Source organism: Andrena cerasifolii, chromosome 1 (assembly GCF_050908995.1).
Source record: "Andrena cerasifolii isolate SP2316 chromosome 1, iyAndCera1_principal, whole genome shotgun sequence".
Lineage (NCBI taxonomy): Eukaryota > Metazoa > Arthropoda > Insecta > Hymenoptera > Andrenidae > Andrena > Andrena cerasifolii.
Window position 1 is genome coordinate 30,604,329 of NC_135118.1, and position 20,489 is coordinate 30,624,817.

The following is a 20,489-nucleotide window of genomic DNA, read 5'->3' on the forward strand; positions in this document are numbered from 1 at the left end:
ATGGAACATGAAAGACAGTAAAAAGGAAACTATGATACCTACCTAAGTATACCTGATAATCTTGGCTCCTGGGCTCTTTCCCAGTAGATGCCGAAAGTGTCCACTATTTTCTTGAATGCATTAATTCAACCGCCGAATCACAATAAATTATAAAACTCAGAGTTCAAGGACTTCTGATACCTACTGTATATATTATCAATATTCTTATATGTATAAAACTTTATTCATTAGAACAGTGTAGGTGGTTAAAAAGAGTAGGACAAAAATCACACAGCCTTAGATTTATCCAGCACGTTATGACAATTGACAATTCTTAATCCAGTGCACTACTACCTAAGTGCAAAAAAAATCTACGAACAATTTCAATGAGAATAACCATGGTTATCTTCAGTGACAAACATGTCTTTGACGCATTAAGTTTTCTACACCCATTCACATGCATACACTCGTGCCTACAAACATTTGTCAGTGACGATTGAAGCGAATGGAGTTTACATGGATAAACGGTGCTTCCGCGCGTTTACATATTCTAGTAGGCGTCGCTGTACAACGATTACCGATAACTATCGACGACGGTGTTTCGCGGCGCGATTACCGTCTATCCGGTAGGGAGCTCCTATTTGCAGTAAAAAAAAGCGTGATTGTTACGCGAAATCGATGCGGCTCCCCCCATCTTCTTTCCCTCTTTCGACTCCGCCGATAAATTGTGGATAACGGTAATCGCGATTCCGCGGAGTGGCCGTTAAAAATCCGGCACTGCGCGTCGGTTAGCTCAGTATCTGTTGAAATTCGATTTCACGGGAGTGTAATTCACTAAAATCGGGCTCCTCCTCGATCTCGGTTTTACAGGGCCGTAATCCTGAATGGCCGCCGCGCGGAACGTCGGTGGCACCGCCAGGCGGCTTCCGGTACGCGCCGCCGTCACGGTGGACGCGCAGCGCGCGCGAACGTAGGAAAACAGGACCACCATCAGGTAATAAATCAGCTCGAACATGCTGAGTAACGAGCCCCCGAGAAATAAGCCGATTATGCCGCCGAAAGACACTGCAAAAGAGATTCCCCGTGCTCAGCCGTGTTCGCTGCCCAACTTCCTACGCTCGTTAATACGTTAATCCAATAAAAATATGCGCGGACCCGTGTGCGAATTCACTAGACGGGGATAACGGGAAAACGATGGAATTCCCCGATTAGCCGATCTTAAGTGGAGCTGGACTCCTCGTGGTGTCGATTAAGATTTAGTTGCGAGTTTCAAGGATGCTCGATTTACTTTCTTTCTTCTCCTTCTTCTACTGGAACTCGCTATATAGGTTAGGGTATCTTTCTGGTACTGTTGGGATGTGGGAGTTACCTAGAAGCTAGGGTGGATCAAAGATAGGGGATCCTCCCTTCTAAGCCTGCCATTAATGTAAAAAAATAATTGAATGAAATTTTATTTACTGCTTCCGTTTTGAAATAAATAGAATTCGCACTACAAATTTATTTCAAAATATCTTTTGGATGTTTGTCCTTTAAAATTATTTATTTGTAAATGAATTGTAAATTATTTATTTGTAAATGAATTGTAAATTATTTATTTGTAAATGAATTGTAAATTATTTTTTTAAATTATTTGTAAATTATTTATTTTAAATTATTTGTAAATTATTTATTTTAAATTATTTGTAAAATATTTATTTGTAATAATAATAATAATAATAAAAATATTATAATTCGTTATAATATTATTTAATTTTATTCAGAATAAGTTTCAATTTTTGAAGATTTACATATTTTATTGTATATTTTAGTACAAAAAACTTTTACATCCCTCCCTCCCCTCTTTTCAACCAATGCGGTCCCCGAAGGATAGATAGCCCCGGGCCCCAAAATATCTTAATTCGGCCCTGCTTAAGAGTGAAATAGGCAAACTAATTATATGTATAGTATGTGTTACGCGCATTATTCCACATTGTAAAGAGTTAAGTTCGCGTTTAATTTGACAGATGATAGTGAAAGTAAAGGTATACCGAGCAATAGTGAGAATTGTGGCAGGAGTCAAGAGGAAGGGATGAGGAGAAAGGCCCAGCAGCCAACTAGATGTCCCGCTAAATTTATAATCTACTCGTTCCTAATCCCACAGAATTCACACTGTGGAACTTTTTCCGTGCACTAATGCCATTTATTTGCTTCAATTCAATTATTTACCTAGATAATTCAGGTGCGTGAAGACCAGATCCGTTTTGAAGCGGAAGTTGGTCCGGCTGGAAAAATGTACGTCCAACGTGATGTCCTGAGATTGGTAAGTCCGTACCGCGGCCAAGTGCGGCATATAGAAGTGGTAGTCGCATTCTGGCGGGCAGTCGCATATCATGGCGTCCTTGTCGATCGGTTCTTTCTCACCAGTGATCACGTTCTCCTTATACAGATCTGACATTTGTCGCGAGGTTATTAAAGCTTCATAATAATTGTCACAAGATTCGCAAACACGATGAAGCTTCAGCATTCATACCGTTGTGATCAATGAGGCAGAGGAAATCGCTGAGGTTGCAGTTACGATGGGAATCTGAACAAAAGAACCAAATTATTACTCATCATCTGTTTCCATGTCAGGAATAGATGTAGAAGTAAACATGCATTAAGAATCTTAGAAGCCACGTCTACTACGGAATAGCTAGTTAATTTATGTAACTACAGAATGCAGGCATGTCAAAGAAAAAGCCAAACTTGTTCTGAATAAGGGATCCCAAGACTAATTGAATCTCCGAGTATACGTTAAAATCGTTGTCGCTGAATGTACCACCCACCCTCATGACGTAATACACCCGACATGTTGCGATTTCACTGAATAGACAATGAGCTCTCTTCAGTCCCATACGATTAACCTCAAAGGTTTCAAGCTGCCTTAACAATATGCCCGCAGATATCGTACTCGAAGGGAATAGGAACGAAGGATTGCAGCCGCAGTGTTTGATGACATATTCCCTTTTGCAGAGTGATATGCATGTCTCTTGAGTATACGTCCTGCCGGCGCTGTGCCTGCAAGGCGCTCTCTCCGCATCCAGATCGAGAATGGATTGCGTGGCGAATCCGGAGATGCACTCAAAGGACACCGTGGTCAGCGAATTCGTCGGTATCACGCGCCCGTTCTTCGGCCAGACCCGTGGATCCTCCACCATGAACAGGACACCGTCTGTTTCTTCTGAAAAATCTCAGAGAAAAACAACGTAATGTGCCTCCCACAGCCAAATCTCTTAAATAAATAATTTACTTCTCTGTAGTACAGTTAGAGAAGAGTTATGGGCCTTCTAGAGAACCTATTATATTACGCGAACACTTGTTAAATCGCTAGTTCCGAGGAATCCAATATAATGAGACGCATAAGGTAGCTATTCCTTTAAAAACTAACCTCAAAGTCAAATAGGCACTCCCACTTTTTCGCGTATAACTCCTAAAGTACAAGAGACAAAGAAACAAATTTTAATCAAAAGTTTAACGGTACAATAAGTGCGGCAACCTTGCGTTGAGAAATTTTTTTGAAAAAAAATAAAAAAAATAAATAACGAAAAAAACTTTTCCCAAAATGTTGTTAACGCAAGTTTGCAGCACATGGTGCATCATTAAACTTTTGTTTGAAATTTTTTTTCTGTCTCTTACACTTTAGGAGTTACACGCGAAAAAGTGGGAGTGCCTATTTGACTTTGAGGTTAGCTTTTACACCCTTAATGGACGATTGGGGACTAATGGATACGGTTCTTCTTGTCTTGAGTCACTCTATAAACCCACAAAGTTGCGTTCCAATCAGTGAATACAGGTTCGCGGTGTTCCCTTGTTGGACAAAGAAACTAAATTCGAAAATTCCATGTTTTGGTTCTCATCGCCCAGAAATGATCTGTTTATAATTTTACTGGGATAGGAAGTGTTCACTGCAAATTGGAAAATCGATTGACCCCGATTTGCAGGTACACGCATATTGCCCCATAAGCTGGAGCAACGAAAGCTGTTACCGAAACATGCTCGAAAGGACTCGCGTCCCGTGGATCCTGCGACGGTAGCAGGAGTTCCGAGACGGTCGCTCGAATTTCCCGGCGAGCAGGCAGTTAAATTGCTCGGAATTTGCTGCGGCGGGTCACGTGACCCCGAAGTTACCGCTTTGATGACTGAATGGTTATCGACTCGGCCAAGTATAGCCATCGTTTCCGCTCAACTCCCGTAAAACTACCTTCGAATCCCGACAATTTCCTTCGCACGGGGGATCGTCGTGTTCTCTCGCGATTCCTTCCCCCGAACTTACGATCCCCGCTAAAAAGCCGGGCTCCCTTATCGATCTATCAGTTGAGAGGCTGATGTCCTCCTCCGCGGAGTCGCGATAACGTCGATTGGATTCGTGATTTTACGATCTGACGACCGTTTTGGGGTCGTTTATGCCGTTCAGCTCTGTTGTGGAATCTGATTACCACGATCGGCAGCCAAAACATCGATCACTGAGTCACTGTGCAATTTATTCGGAGTCTCTTTAGCACTTTCCCAAAGATTATTCTCACAATCCGAATTTCAAATGATCTGCCAAATGGTAAATTTGTGCCTTCGCGGGTGGTAAAAATGGTAATGCCCACGATTTCAAGAGGCCCCCTTTTTGTCTACGTGTTACACTTAAGGAGGGGGAAGGCACCTTGGACGCATGAAAATCATAGCGATTTGATTCTGTTAAATAATGAACTCAATTGAAAATCTGATTATTGTCATTTATTTTAGGAATGAGTGTGTTCTAAGAGAGTTCAAAAGTCGCGCGCTCAGGCTGGCAACCGGCACGTACGCCGAACTGGCCCAAACCGACGCAAACCGGTGCGAACCGTGGCAGTTCTGCGAGAACAACCGTTGAAGACAGTCGTTAAGAATCCTAGTGAAAATCGTGCATATTGTGAAAAGAGTGAATTGGATAGAGCGTGGCTTACGACTTAAAGTTCTGTACATCAAACCAATATTCCTTATATACCTATATTTTTTGCAATTATAATTTAATAAATTCTCTTTAAATGAGATGATTAAAATCTTACATTATTATACACGTCTTGAAGATTATAAAAAAATTTCTTTATTTTTTTTAAAAAAAATGGAGGTGCTAGAACCGCTGCACGGTGCTCCGTAACTGGAGTATGAAAATGCAAAAGGAACTATGTATCGACGACAACTAGTCTTCGAGTAATTAAAGATTGGAGTCTAGCCCAATACTAAGCGCTGCTTAGTCCCCCCTACGTAACCAGAGTCATAGTGGGGGCAGCGCTACGCCCACAGGAGCCTCTCCGCGCGACCTAACTGGCCAGAACTTTAACACGCTTCTACAGGAAAACGGTTCACTTCCAACATCTACTTCCTTTTCAACTTTTCATCTGCTAATTGAACAGAATCCTCTCCGAGCCACTCCCACTGCAGACTCGTGGATTCATCCACGAAACCCGTAACCATTACTGTTTTTATACCCCGCACACGCTCCGCCGCCGGACATCCCCCGATTACCGGAGCCCCGATCGAGCCGTGGACAATTCCCCGGCTAATTTTAATCGCGCTAGAACGACAGGAAGAGGGCACCGGGCGTTTTCCACTTTTCTATCGGCCCCGGCCGCCCCGATTCACGTGGCTTTAATGCCTTGATCAATTCCATTCGCGCGTTATGACGCGCGCGCGGCGAACGCATCCGCCGGATTAAATTCTGCCCTGTATTCGAGAATTGTTTTTCGGCTTACTTGCTTAATTGGATTTCCGTATTTTCCATGCTTCGTATCTTCCGGCGGGGAGGGCGCCGGTGGGGGAGGAGCGTCGGCGGGAGGGGCAGCTGCAGCGATGCAACAAAATCGCAATTTTTATCACGTTCGTGCACAATTTGGATATTGTTTCCGGGAGGGGCGGGGGAAGGGTCGCGCGTTATCGCCGAAAAATGGAATTTTGTCGGAGGAATTGGGAGCAACCGGCGCGATATCGCGCGACGGTTACGGGCGCGGTGTTTACAGCGGGCGTACCATTTTTCGAAATTATTTCTCGCCCCGTGTTATCGCGTTTCATTTCGCGCATTCCCGCCTCCGCAGGCTTCTGCTCTCGATTTGAAATTTAATTAGGACGTTTCTGGCATTAGAGGTAACGAGATACGCGGAATTGTGTACGTGGGGTAGACGGCGCGTGAAACGCGAGTAGAAGGTAAAGCGGGAAGGAGGAGGACAGGTTATTTACAGGCGGGTAAATCTGCGTTAAACAACGTCGCTTCCGCGGGACGCTATTCGTCCAGAGAACACGGTTCGTTTGTCAGCGTTGTTCCCCCCGGTGCGCGCGGTCCCGCGTCGCCGGGAATTTTTCAAGGGCCTCAAATAACCGCCAAGATGCGAGGCGGAGAGTCACTTCGCAGGCCCGTGGACATAAAATTAAATGGCCCCGCGCGGCTATATTATCGCGGCTTCCCTCGCGCTGCTCCCCAAGCCTTCACCGACATTTCTTTTGGCCGGGGAGATATGTATTTTGATGAACTTCTTCTCAACCAATAATAGACGGGCTCTGCACCTGGGCAAATGGAACTCTGTAGTCTTATGGTTATTGTTGTAATTTAACTTTGAACATTGACGTGCCAGTGGTATTTATGTTAACGACATGGTAGTTTACAGTGTCCGGAAACCGTATGCACTGCGTTCCACATTAGAGCGTACTCGTTTCGCGCAGGGATGCACTGTTGATTGGTGGTAAACCGGTAGGGAAAGTGCTACGACCAATCGCGAAAGTGCTACGACCAATCGCGTGTGTCAGATCCGTGGGAGCTGCGCAGACGGGTCGCAAATCGGTAGGGCCGTTGGTACGCTCTTATATGGAACGCAGTGTAGTTTCAAACATCGCCAAATAAGAATAACAAAGTAAGAATAATTGCAGACTCTGCTGCAAAAAGGTGGCAGCTCTATGCTTTGCTCGAATTGGGTTATGGGTAGCATTGAATGTAACAAAAAAAAGTAACTGAATGTGAAAAATCAATGCCTTGAGACTATTTCATGATTTAGTATACATATTTCACTATAATTCTTCTAAAATTGCGTCGATTGATGTTTTCTCATATGCCTCCATGTACTAATACCGAGATAAGTGCATTTTTATACAATTTCGCGCAAAAAGGAGGCAGCTCCAAATTCTAAAAATTTACCCTGCCATAGAGAAAGTATATTTTTGCTTAATAACACAGTACAACAGCCATCTGGACTTGTAACATTCAATAGATGTTTCTTATAAGTTTTCGGGCCCTAAAAACGAATCCGCAACCCATTTGTCGCCATCACCCTCAGTTTTTGAGAAAATCGATTTTGAAAAAAAAAACTAAATTTTCAACTTTGAGCATCTTTGGTGTCGAAACGGTAATAGTTATTCGATTGTTAGTTACGTTCAAATTATTCTATGAACCCTCCGAATACAACGGTATAAGTTATTATTGCATTATAAACATTTAAATATGTTTAAACAACGATTAAAGGGAAAATGACACCCGAAATGCAGCAATTTTTGCAGATGTCTTTCAATTTATTTCCAAAACTAAGAGTCTGGAACAAAATCTGACCATCCCGCACGATGCAGCAGACATTTTTCCTCCGGAAAGCATCAACAGAAGTGGTAAGTTACGCTTTGTTTTCAATACAGAAACGAAACAGTTTGGCAAAACGTGCGGCGCCGATTGTTACGCTGAGCGCCAGTGGATCGCGCGCCGCCGTTGACTATCCCTGTCGCCGCCGTTGACTATCCCTGTCGCCGCCGCACGTTTTACCAAACTCTTTCGCTTCTGTATTGAAAACAAAATGTGATTTACCACTTCCGTTGATGCTTTCCGAAGGAAAAATGTCTGCTGCATCGCATGGAGTAGTCAGATTTTCTCCTAGACCCTTAATTTTATAAATAATTTTAAAGATATCTGCAAAAATGTGTGCATTTCGGGTGTTCTTTTCCCTTTGATCGTTGTTTAAACATATTTAAATGTTGATAATGCACTAATAACTTATATCGTTGTATTCAAGAGGGTTCATAGAATAATATGACGTAACAAGCAACCGAATAACTATTATTTTTTCGACACAAAAGATGCTCAAAGTTGAAAATTTGCAGTTTTTTTTTCAAAATTGATTTTCTCAATAACTGAGGGTGATTTTTCAGGGCCCGAAAACTTCTAAGAAACGGCTATTGAATGTTACAAGTCCGGAAAAAAGTCCAAATTTGTTGCACGGTGTAATAGGGCTAAATGCTGTATTAATACCTAGATTTTAAGTGGTTAAAATACTTTAAATATATATCCAAAAAAAATTAAATATGTCATCACTATTTTTATTAATTTCCCAAAAGTTAATACCCCCGTCTTGCAAAGTCTTCGACTATAAAACAAAGAAAAATCATAGGTAGGTACACACCTTTCAAAAGCTGACTTAAGAGCCTAACACCACAACCACCACGAATCAAGATTACCGACCAGATACCACTCCACTCACCGGAATATGGCGGCTTAGTGACATTCGACAGTCTCGCGGTGACCCTGACGCCGCTCCAGGCGCCATAGCTGGTGGCTCTGCGGGGTCGTTTCTCGCTGTGCCTGCGATACTTCCGGCGGGCGGCCGCCTCCGCCATCTGAGAGTTGAAGGAGTAACAGAAGCCGTACTCCGTCTTGTGCAGCTCGAATATCTCGCAGCAATCGCGCCTCATGCTCCGCCACCAGCAATCGGATAGCAGTTGCTCGCAGCTGGGCGTGACGCGCAGCAGCGCGTCCGTCACGTTCAAGTCTGCCAGCAGCGAGAGACAGGATGAGATCCCGCGGGAGCTCCTCGAACGATACGCCGCGGAAAGACGCGCCGGAATCTGGTTATGGAAATGGGGGAGCAGCCGACGTTCGACGAGGATTTTTATTATTCCCGCGGTGGAGCGACGCGATCGCGGCCACCCCGTCTCGCTTTTCAATCGCTGCAGCCCCCACAATTCGTCGAACGAACGTGAAATTTTAATTCTCCCGCGCACGGAGGGGAGGGGACACGGCAGTTTCAGCAACGATTACGCGTCGACGGCTGAAAAACGTTTAATAAGGGCTCCAGGGTTGGCTGGCTGGGCGCGTTTTATGCAAATGCGCGGGGCGCAAATAAAAACCCTCGAGGAACCGTCCCTTGCCTCTCGGAGCAGTAATGCTTAGAGCGGGACCTTTTAATTTCGCTGAATTACGGGGTCACCGCGCGAAATCGTTAAGCCCGCTTTAAAGTTCGCAACAAGTTTAAACGCGAGCGACCTCTATAGCCGTCCATCGCGCCGGGTCGAGGATCGCGAGAGGATCCTGGCCTTCTCCTTAAGCTTCTAACAGTTGGTGGACTGTTCGGTGACTTCTGGTGAGAAGAATCGCTATTTGGGATCGGCTGTTGGATCGATGGTCAGGGAAGGAGAGTGGTGTTTTCCTAGGAACGATGTATCCAGGCGGTAAAATATGAATTGGTACCTAGACATTAGAATATAAGAATTGAGAGTGTTCTTGGGGCCTTCTTGGGGTGTTCTATATGAATTATATTACATTACATTGCAATACATTACGTTACATTATATAAATCACTACATAAAAAATAATTCATGTTTAACTCTTTTAATTTCGAGATTAATATAATCTGTATTATTTATTTAATAAACTCTGATACAAAAGGTTAAAGAATAATTTACTTGATGATATCAAAAATGAATTTTTCACAGTACCATTAATATAAAAATATAAATTTATTCTAAATAAATACTAAAACAAATTTAATTTAAATTATTTTTAATACAATAATTGAAATCCAAACATTTGCAATATAAGTATTAAATTAAAATTTTCGAAATTAATTTAATTATTTTAGTGTCAAAGAAAAGTTATATGTAGGTAATGCTTTGTGTAGTTCCATGAGGAAACAGGAGGTCTAAAGACAAAGTAGCTACATGTATAATAATAATAATAATAATAATAATAATAATAATAATAATATTGTTTTCGACAGATGAGGGATTGCAACTGAAGAAGGTTCTACAACGTATTTGCTGGGATCCGAAGTCGACTGTTTACTATGAACTTCTGACAAACAGTGACTCATTAAATAAAGTGCTACTTCTGTACGAAAATATGACCTTTGAAGTTTCCTCCAATTTCGTTACGAACTTTCCACATAAAGTGGTAATAATAACAATATAATTACATCACAAATTAACGAGTAATTAAATAAGGGATGAATGGACGAGGTTTAACATTTCGGCAGGTTTGAAACATAACCCTATAGAGGATAGACTGAAAACTAAAGGGTATACGGAAGAATCTACGACAAAATGAATAAAAAAAAGTATAAAAAGTATAAAACCTATAAAAAGTATAAGAAGTCTAAGAAGTATAAAAAGTGTAAGGGGTATAAAAAGTTAAGGAAAGTGACCCAGAATGAAGGAGCAGGCAGCACGTTTGACAGTCGAGGTAGGGTGACCAGAGGAGGGTAGAGAGTGAACGAATTTCCAGGGGAATAGAATTATAATAGGAAGACACACAAATAAGAAAAACCCTCTGTAAATCAAATCACGACAACGCCTAGTGGACGTTCCTTCACTAGCACTTAGAGAAGTGTTTCTACAAGGACAGTTCCCTCAGACAATATACTCACCCATCAGGCCATCCAGTCGACGGTGCTTCAAGAAATCCAGCCGATGGAACTCGCCGAAGCTGAGAACCGAGAGTTTCGTAAGGACATCGCGAAAGGTGTCGAGCGTCCGCTGATCGGTGGAATTGGGAAAAATCCGCTTCTCTAATTCGACAGCCTTGTCCCAGTCGACCCGATCGTTCGGGCAGATGGTGACGCTCGGGAAGGGTACGCCGGAAATTCGGTAATTCATCGAGTCGATGCCGATGGACGTCGGAGCTTCCTGAAAGCGAATCAACGAGCGCGTATCGAGCATTAGTTAACCGGATTTCGATCCCTGAATATTCAAATCTTCCATTATTCCGCGCTCCCCGTCGCCTCCCCCAGCAAATGAATATTCTAAATAAATAATCCACCGCTGGAACCTGTAATTGAATAACAAATCGTGTTTGCGCGCGGAAATGGCCACCCGCGCACGCTCAACCCGCGCGGCGCGGCTTTTTATTCTTTAATGGTCCATTCGGCGATTCGTCAATTAACGCTATGTCGAGACACCAGATTGCCCGGTGGCTAACGAATCACCGCGATCGATCTGCCGTGCTCGATTTTTCTGCCGGTGCTCCCTAATTTTCGTGCCGCGAACCTCGAGCGACAGGCGACGCTCCGCGAATTTCTTCGAGTGCGGTAAGTAGTAACGTATTTAGCCACCTACATTTCAGTAGAGAAAAGGGGATTATCCGGAGAACATAATAGAATTCAACATCCCGCGGGGACTATTGTCTATCCACCCATGCAACAAAGGAGTGTCGCGCACTGTCTGCTTGAAATTCCATAATTTCACCGACTATGTAGATTTCAGCGTAATACTCTGCGAACATGTTCTCGAGCTCCTAACAGCGGAAACCCTTGCTCATTAGGAGAGAAGTAATTCTTCGATTCCTACAGCTTTCCTCGCTATTATTACACTCGGCGAGGCTACGGTTGGGTTCAAAAAGACCCGGCAGCTCCGGCTGAGGGTTAAGCAAAGCTTTCGCACGGTGCACGTGAGGAGGAGCAAATAGGTTACCTGCAGGTTGATGGTGAGGTAGACGATGACACGGACCGCGACGACGAAATGGACGACGAAGACCAGCAACCAGAGGCACCTCTCGATCGGGTGCAAGCGCGGGTCCGCGGCGTATCTGAGCCCGTGCAAAGTGGCGTCGGTGCAGTAGCGTTGGACGATTGCGACCAGCGTCTCGAATCGCTGGATCTTCCGGTTCCTCGAGGGATTCCGCTTGATTCCCGCGAGCATCTTCCCGCTGAGCGGTCTCTTCGCAAGCATCCTCGTGAACTTTGGTAAAGACGGCACGCCCGCGGTCCTCTATCTTCCCCTTTTATCATTCAAATTTCCAGCCCGCTTCGGCGAACTTCAGGGATTCCTCTGCCGCGTCCGTGGCTCGAACCGGCGGCGGCAGCTTTGTTCACCGGACGCGCAGAGCGGATAGGTGCCTCGGCTTTTTTTCTGAGAACTCGGTGGATAATTATTATCGAACTTGCGCTCGGAGCCCTTGACTTCTGAAGCGAAGAGGATGTCTCTCTTTTCCGCTGTCCACCGACGACTTTTGCTGGAACACGCAGGGTAGCGCTCGAGTGGAGTTCAAGCCGCCATTGTGGCAGCGGATACGGCTTTTCGGGACCAGCTCGTGATTGTGCTGCGCGGAAAGGAGCTTTCGGCTGATGTCCGCGAGCGTTGGTGTGACTGGTAAAGAGAGATCAGCAAATGGAATTCTTGTATTTTAAAGGGAAAGAGTATAGTCATAGGGTTTGAGATAATATAAAGGTGGTATTCTGTTTTGAGCAGTGTGAAAGTTTGTGGAGTTGCGGGAGCTAATGTAGAATTCAAATTATAGGCATTCATCTTCGGTATTCCAAGTAGATACATGTGGGTATACCAAGCAATAGGCAGGTCTCCAATGCGCATGCCCAAAGAGAAACAATGATACAAATGAAGGGGATGATAATGAACTAGACTGGAGGTATAACAGAACACGTAGCATCAAAGCATTAAGCCTCGTTCTCATTAGTCAAGTTGCTCGACTTCAAGTTTGTGTTCAGTAGTGTTAGTTGCATTCATGTTACTTTTAAGACTACTTGAAGCAAGCAGATATCCAAAATGGCGTCAAAGTGACTTCAGTTTCACACTTGTACATACGTTCACACTATTCAAGCTGTATTTCAAGGCAAGTAAAAGTTGAAGGACTCTTTACTTCACTTGGAACTTAAAAAAAATACTTAAAAGGATATTTCAAGTCAAATGAATTACAGGTTCGCATCGGTAAAGTAGTTTCAAGTTACTTAATGGTCCAGTAACTTGACATCTGAACGAGGCTTAAAGGTTCAAGGTAGAAACAAAGCTAGGAGGTTTAAATCGCGGTGTAGCAGACTATTCAGCTGACTGACAATGACAGAACAAAGCAAGTACAACAAGTGCGACATCACACAGAGAAGCAGCTGACTAATCAGGCTATTATAGTCAGCTACAGCGCGATCTAACCCCGCTGGCTATGTTTTTACCCTTACAATTTGGTACGTGCTACTATTATTCCGTCCCTCCATTTACTTTCCACTCCCCAGAAACAAACAGTCCGTAACCGACAGAGAGCAGAAATAATCCCGCATTCGCCACCCGCGCAAGCATCACCTTCCTTCCAAACAATTCCATCACTGCCACCACCTCCGCTCCCACGCAATGTCCTCCAATCAAACACCATCGGCCATCTACAAACAAAACAGTTCCTCGTTTTATGAAACGCGAGACGCGGTCTGGCCGAGGATCACGATTGTTATTCGACGCCTCTTGGAGCGGTGATCGAAACAGGAGCCGACAGTAAACACAGGCATTCGTCGGCGCAGCACCCATCGTGTCCGAGTGAAAAATCGTGCCGCCGGTGTCTCCGGATTCATCGATCCTCCGCGGGCTCTCGAATTTGCCAGCGTCCGGGCGATTAATCCGTCGCCGCCGCGCGTTAATTCGTTCCCGGTGGAAGATCGATGTCGACCTCGTCGGAGCAGCCCGCGGCGGGCTTTGTCGCCCCGCGAAGAAGCTCTAGCCGTTTCGCTCGCGGGTCGAAATCAAAGCGGAGACGATGACGTCCCGTCGCGGTTACGGGCATTAGTATGCGGGAACGGGTCGGCTCACTTGCCCCGGGCTTGTTATTGATGATGAACGTGCCAGCCCGTTAACGCACCGGCCCAGGCGGAGACGCCCGGCTAGGATGCGTTTATTCCGCGCCACGGGCTACCTATCACCGGCCGGCGCGATTGTTTTCCGAAACTCGAGATCGGAGGTCACTGCAACGCTGTCTGCTCCCCGGTGTGCGCTCACTCTTTGAACGATCGCGCGGAGGATCAGTTACAAATGGTGAAATGCTGAATAGGTACGGGGAGAAGCTACTTTTTAAGCATTATGCAAGAATCATGAGGCAGTGGAAGAGAGATTTAAATTGTAAAATATGTAAGGGATAGGGAGAAACTGAGAGTTAAGGGAGGCACTTGAGGTACAGACATTTATTTCTCTATTGTAGAGTAGATCACACAAATGATATGTATTTTAGTGTGCCAATTGTGACTTGTGAATGTGTTATTTATAATTATTCCTATATGTTGGATATTTTCGTTTGATTTGTGAGATATGAATTATAGTAATGTAATGTATTCTTTATTATTATGTACGGGGTGTTTATTTAGGGGAGACAGGGGCTGGTTGTCGCAAGGGGTAGGTTGACTAATTGTTAATAACTTTTCCACCGACATATGCTTTACTGCGGAACGATTTACTGTAGAAAAAAATCACTTCTACTGTGCCATGCATTTATGTCCGACACAGCGATCGCACATTTTTTAAGAGTTATCAGCGTTTGTCGAAATTTGACTACGTAAGTAAATATTTTTTCTTAAAGATGTTATGTTTTCAAGCTCTATATAGTTACAGTAGAACAAATGTTAAGTGACTATTTTAAAGTTTGTTTAGTAGGCGATCTATTGACATAGTATTTTTATTTATACATAAATAATTGAAGGTTATATAGATTATTGAAGTCAAAATGATCGGCCGGGGCTGGTTGACTAATAACGTTAATAAGGTTTAAATTGTTATTTTGTTATTCAGAAAGCGATTTTTATTTTTTGTTTAAATTTCACTATGTTATAAATGCATTAAAATTAATGTTTAAGTTGACAAAATTTTCAGTTTATTATTAAAATATGAAGGAAGGATAATTAATATTTTATAATGAAACAACTCTTGTGTATTGGCAAAGGAATCTACCGTCGCGGGAACGGTGGCGCTAGTGTAGCATAACAAATATGAACGACGCAAGTATACCTTTTACTATATGTTTATATGGATCCAGTAGTATAAAAGTTTATTTCAAAGTTATTTTTTACAGTAAATATGTTGACAATACATTTAGACACAATTTTGGAATATGTAAGAGTATGTAATGTGAACAATCTTAGTTGCTCCACTTTTTGGCACTTTTATTAAAACTTAAATCGAGATCATTGTTCATTGTAGCGTTACAATTTATTACACAACATTTATTTCTGCATACAGTTCGTCGATACTGTGAAAATTGGTAGACCGCAATAAATTGTATACTTGCGTCGGCCATTACTACTAGTTCGCGTACCGACCGCTAGTGTCGCATACTAATGCTCTACTCCCAATAGTCACCTACCCCATACTGTAAGTCTACAAATCCCGATCATGGGGCTGTTTGGCCAACATGGAAGGTATTAGAAAAACAGTACAATACCTTAATTGTTATCACATTGAGTCAACCTTAATAATTGAATCACATAGCCAAATGTATGCCCTATCAAATATACTAACCGGTTTAATGATATTTCGTCCACATAATTTATTAAAAACCAAACACTGAAAAACTGGCCAACCAGCCCTGGTCTCCCCTATTTATTGTGACTATGCATAAATGTATATTAGTAAATCAACCCTTTATTTATTATTTCCATCCGCGAATTTGCAAATGTTAAAAGTGGTACGATTTTGGGTAGTGATAGGTACGATTTAGACAAAGCGGTTTTCAGCATCCAACTAAAAACTAAAAAATAATTATTTTCTTGTACCACAATAATTACAATGGTGTCTCTTCGCATTAAATAAAATCGTGAGATAGGATACTTCACAACAATTCATTTCGACAAACGGTCAGAGGTGTGAAGCTACACAAAACCTTTTAAAAAACATAAAACCTTCTACTCTCTTAAACCAGAACATGTAACTTAAACCAGAGAAAGTACTGTAATAAATGCAAGGAATCAAAATTAACTGCAGTACTAAATGAAATTAACTGCAATACTAATCAATACCGCAACGAAGCACGGGAATTTTCCAAGTATCCCATAAAATATTTTAAGTGATAGAATTTAAGCTACTCATCCAGGTGCGTGTGTCGAGGCAACGATGCGCGCGCGCCCTGTATTGTCGCGGCGATCCGGCCCGCGGTGTTTATTCGCGATAATGCCGCGATAGCGTATAATTAGCGGCCGCTTGAAGCGATTATTGTTATCGCTGGACGAGGGAAAAAAGCGACGGGGGCCCCGTAATTTATGGCGATATTAATTCCCGCCCGCGCACGGGCAACGCTGTTATTTAAGCGGATTAAATTGTCTTCCGCAGAGATTCGAAATTGCCCGCGCTAGCTGACTTCGCGGTGGCAGCCAATCCGCGATCGCCGATGAAACTCGATTCGGAGACAATTAACTGGCGACAGAGCCGCGATTTACGGGTGTCCGCGGGAAGGCGCGGCGCGGCGCGACCGTCGCGAAATGAAAACGTCCAACCAGGACGGCCACGGCGGAGCAATGATTTATTTAGAACTAACGCGCGCCGAGAAGTATCGAAAATTGTTCCGCGCATCACGCTGCTGAAACGAATGGGAATTTTCCTCCCTTATCGAGTCTATCGCGGCGTTATCGACTACGCGTTATTACCATAAGTTTGGCCCGCGGCATTTATTAACGTTGCGGAATAACGAGCTCCGCTGGAATCGATTTCGCGCTTCGGTGGACTCGGAATGGACGTGGCGATTTTTTAGCCTGCTTCGGGAGGAGCTGCTGGGCATCCGTCTTCTTTGAAATTCAGCGGCTCGGTGGAAAAAAGGCACATGCCACGAATGCTTAAGATTTTGTTTCTTCGTAAGGTAAGTGTGGGTAACAAGGTCGACTTTGAGGAGTTTTTATTTCATAGAAATTTATGGACGTTAGAGTGTAAACTGTGATATTTTGAGTAATACATGAACCCAAGAAACACGAAAATTTTTAGGGGGATTATTTAAGAAATGGCCCCACCGATTTCGATGACCTTGAATTATGCTGTCAAAGTTAACATTCTGAACCGATTTTTCCTATACATGTTACCGTCGCTCGGCTTTAGTTTTCGAGGTACTTGGAAAAATCGGTAATTGGTTTGGGGTAGATGATTTAACTGCCAACTCTTAGGAAATTTACACATTTCTTTTTATCTTAAATCTCCCCAATGTTAGCGGCTAAGTCGTCTAATCCAAACCAACTACCGATCACAGTTTTTTGCGAATATCTGGGAAACTAAAGCCGAACGGCGGTAACGTGTATAAGAGAAAGTTGTTCAGAATCTTGCCCCCGACAACATATTTCAAGGTCATCGAAATCGGCGAGGATTGCCTTTTTGGAAATAATTACCATTTTTAGGTAAAAGAATCATGAAACGGTGGCATGTGCCTCTTTTTCAGTGGGTTCCTCAATTCTCGGTGGTGGGGTAGGGAAGTTGTAGTAAAAGTGTTACTAAAAGTACCATATACGATTTTTACCTTAAATTTTTCAGAAGTAAGGATTTTCACTATTTTCAAGAATAGACGAGTTACTTGCATTCAGACGTATTTGGTTAATTCGTTGTTCACTGTTTTTCTCGTTTTATGCCTCTGGTTAGTTTTCCGCAATGTTTCGATTCAAGAGTTTCGTAATTTTCGTGCGTATATCTGTGCTTGCATTAAATGCATTCGGAATGGTGCCATTTTCCCTTGACTTTCTTCCATAAACCACCAAAATGCAACAGAATTTAAATTAAATTCAGAATGGGACGGGCATAAATCTCGAGCGTGGGAAGGAGGACGCCTCAGTTCCTCGTCACGAGGTGAAATTTTCCATCGAACAGCGTCGTTCCAATAGGATCGGGGTACCAGCGGCTGGATAGGATTGGCCATAACTGTGAACGCTCTCGTTTTCCGTCCGCGGTAACTTTTACGCCTCCTCCACCGTTTTCGAGTCTCTTTCCAGCACTCTACTTCCTTCTGTTTAAACTAGAACACGCTATTGGGAGCAATGAATGTTCATGGCAGAGTGAAACTGCCAAATTACTTGAAAATCATTTGTCAAACATCTCGGTGCCTTTCCTAGATTTGAATGTAGGGTAAGCTGTAGCCATTGACCTGAGTTATATTTTCCCCCAATTCTTAAGGGCGGAATGCTATTTTGGGGGGCTAAAAACATAGCAAAATTTGGGCACTTTACAGAAAGTCAAGAAAGAAAGTGCCAGAAACCAGAAAAAATAAAAAAAAAAAATGGTTGTGGAGAGTGGTGTGTTTGAAACTGAAAGTTCCAAACCTTTATTTTTTTGCTATCGAATTTTGCGCCAATTTTCTTATGTAACAAAAGGAATATATAACTTGTATCGGTATTCTGGCCCATCAAACTGAAGCAACGTATGTATAAAGTAAAACGTCATTTCATTTTTCTGTTTCAGATTACCTGGAAGATAAATATCACGCACGCCTCCTATATTTATTACTAAAAATTACTAGAAAAAACCTGCAACTTTATCAAAGATGCTTAAAAACATGATCCAAATTTCAGCTGAATCGAATCGCTAGTTTCTTCGAAAAAAATTCCCAACTTCTGCCACGTTTTTAGCCCCAAAAATAGCATGCCCTCTAAATCGCAGGGGATGATAAATCCTCTTGCATATAACTCTACTCCACCACGTTAGCAATGAACTTGTGTAATAAGTGTTATTCAAAGTTTCGCGATCATATATTACAGACGCTACGTGTAAACCACATATCGCTATGTTTACGGCAATCAAGATAATGCGAAACTATCATCTGAAAATATGGGGCTCGTGGGAGGCATGAAAGTCGACAAGTGGATACTGTACTCACATATGCCGCGTTGTCCCGAGTGGTGCTGCCGCTACAAGTGTGCTTCGACAGCTAAAGCGTTGAAAAATAATATCGTGAAAACGTTCGTACATAATGAGGCTCGAAGCAGAGGAGCAAATAGTTCTACTCAGCATAAACAGTTTTCCGGGAGTTTTTAAACTCGACGCGGCGGGAAGATCGGTTCAACGTCCCGTCGCTGTCGGCATAGTGCTCCATTACTGACGGGCATGATTACACGAATAAGTGATTCGCGTCGATCAAACGTCGCATACGTTCCAACGGATTACACCCTTTAATTATTTGAACTCCACGAGGGGATGTTTCCGTGACTGTCGATGGTGGAACTTACGCGAGCAGTACTTACACGATGTAGGTACACGGGGTGTAAAGAAGACATGGCCAGGTTCTACCAAATAAGTTTACGAGAAATTCAAGGATAACACAGTTCGACAACCATCTGGACTTGTAACATTTAATAGCCGTTTCTTATAGGTTTTCGTGCGCTAAAAATGAAACCACAAACCGTTTGTCGCCATCACCCTCACTTTTTGAGAAATTTGATTTTGAAGAAAACTGCAAATTTTCAACTTTGAACATCTTTTGTGTCGAAACAGTAATAGTTATTCGGTTGCTTTTCCCGTCAAATTATTCTATGAACCCTCCTGAATACAACGATATAAGTTATTAGTGCATTATGAACATTTAAATATGTTTAAACAACGATCAAAGGGAAAAGAACACCCGAAATGCACACATTTTTGCAGATATCTTTTAAATTATTTACAAAACTAAGGGTCTAGGAGAAAATCTGACTACTCCATGCGATGCAGCAGACATTTTTCCTTCGGAAAGCATCAACGGAAGTGGTAAATCACATTTTGTTTTCAATACAGAAGCGAAATAGTTTGGTAAAACGTGCGGCGGCGACAGGGATAGTCAACGGCGGCGCGCGATCCACTGGCTCAATCTTTACCCGTATGAAATTTTAGAATAAGATAATTTTCATATTCATATGCTTGTATATTTTTATTACATACTATGAAACATCCAGAAAATATTATTAATAATGCATTAAACTTCTTTTTTTTAATATCGCAATACTTAATACATGTTTAAAAACGCATATTTTCCGGATGTTTCATAGTATTTAATAAAAATATACAAGCATATGGATATGAAAATCATCTTATTCTAAAGTTTCATATAGGTAAAGATTTTGTACATGCTTTTCGAGTACTCGGTTGTTTAAAAAAGCTGAATACGTATATGAACTTATCAAGCACCGCATTACCCGAAATAATCGGCTACCCGATACAATCGCGCTACCCGAAGTAATCGGGCTACACGACACAGTCGAAATACCCGTAGGCCCGTCTGTCCCGGGCCCCCGTCCGAGCCCGCCGACTTTACCCGACCCGACCCGACCGCTCGGGTACCCGACACATTCGATTACCCGCACATCCCTACTCCTTTGGCGCTGGGACTCGAACCCAAGCTGTCCGCGTGCTGATCAGTTGCGTTATCCACCACAGCTGGCGCCGACTCTCCGAGGTCTCTTAGTCCAGGCTCCCTCGTATTCTTATGGTATGGGGATTCCTGATCTTACAGTATGTACCTTCTATAATAGATTATCTACAGAAGTACACACGGATTTTTACAATTCATTAAAAACTTTTTTTGC

At 42.9% G+C, this 20,489-nt stretch overlaps 2 protein-coding genes across 2 annotated transcripts in view; both read right to left on the reverse strand.

The window, feature by feature from the left end:
* LOC143375522 (uncharacterized) overlaps positions 1-20,489 on the reverse strand; it is a 464,206-nt gene that overhangs the window by 368,554 nt on the left and 75,163 nt on the right. The window lies entirely within an intron of this gene.
* On the reverse strand, positions 164-12,694 carry LOC143375208 (pickpocket protein 19-like). The gene is made up of 7 exons (XM_076824099.1): positions 11,677-12,694; positions 10,635-10,893; positions 8,475-8,762; positions 2,909-3,178; positions 2,489-2,542; positions 2,185-2,406; positions 164-1,044 (listed from the first exon to the last, which is right to left on the reverse strand). Exons 1-7 carry the CDS (start codon positions 11,932-11,934, stop codon positions 773-775), a joined length of 1,623 nt encoding a protein of 540 aa, XP_076680214.1. The 5' UTR covers positions 11,935-12,694; the 3' UTR covers positions 164-772.

Bases quoted from the DNA above. Each gene is read 5' to 3' on its own strand.
- LOC143375208 (XM_076824099.1), bottom strand. From the start codon at position 11,934: ATGCTTGCGAAGAGACCGCTCAGCGGGAAGATGCTCGCGGGAATCAAG. The intron at 8,763-10,634 runs GTGAGTATATTG...CGCTGCTGGCAG, and splicing joins TCGACTGGATGGCCTGATGG to ACTTGAACGTGACGGACGCG. The intron at 1,045-2,184 runs GTAAATAATTGA...TCTCTTTTGCAG, and splicing joins CACGCACCTGAATTATCTAG to TGTCTTTCGGCGGCATAATC.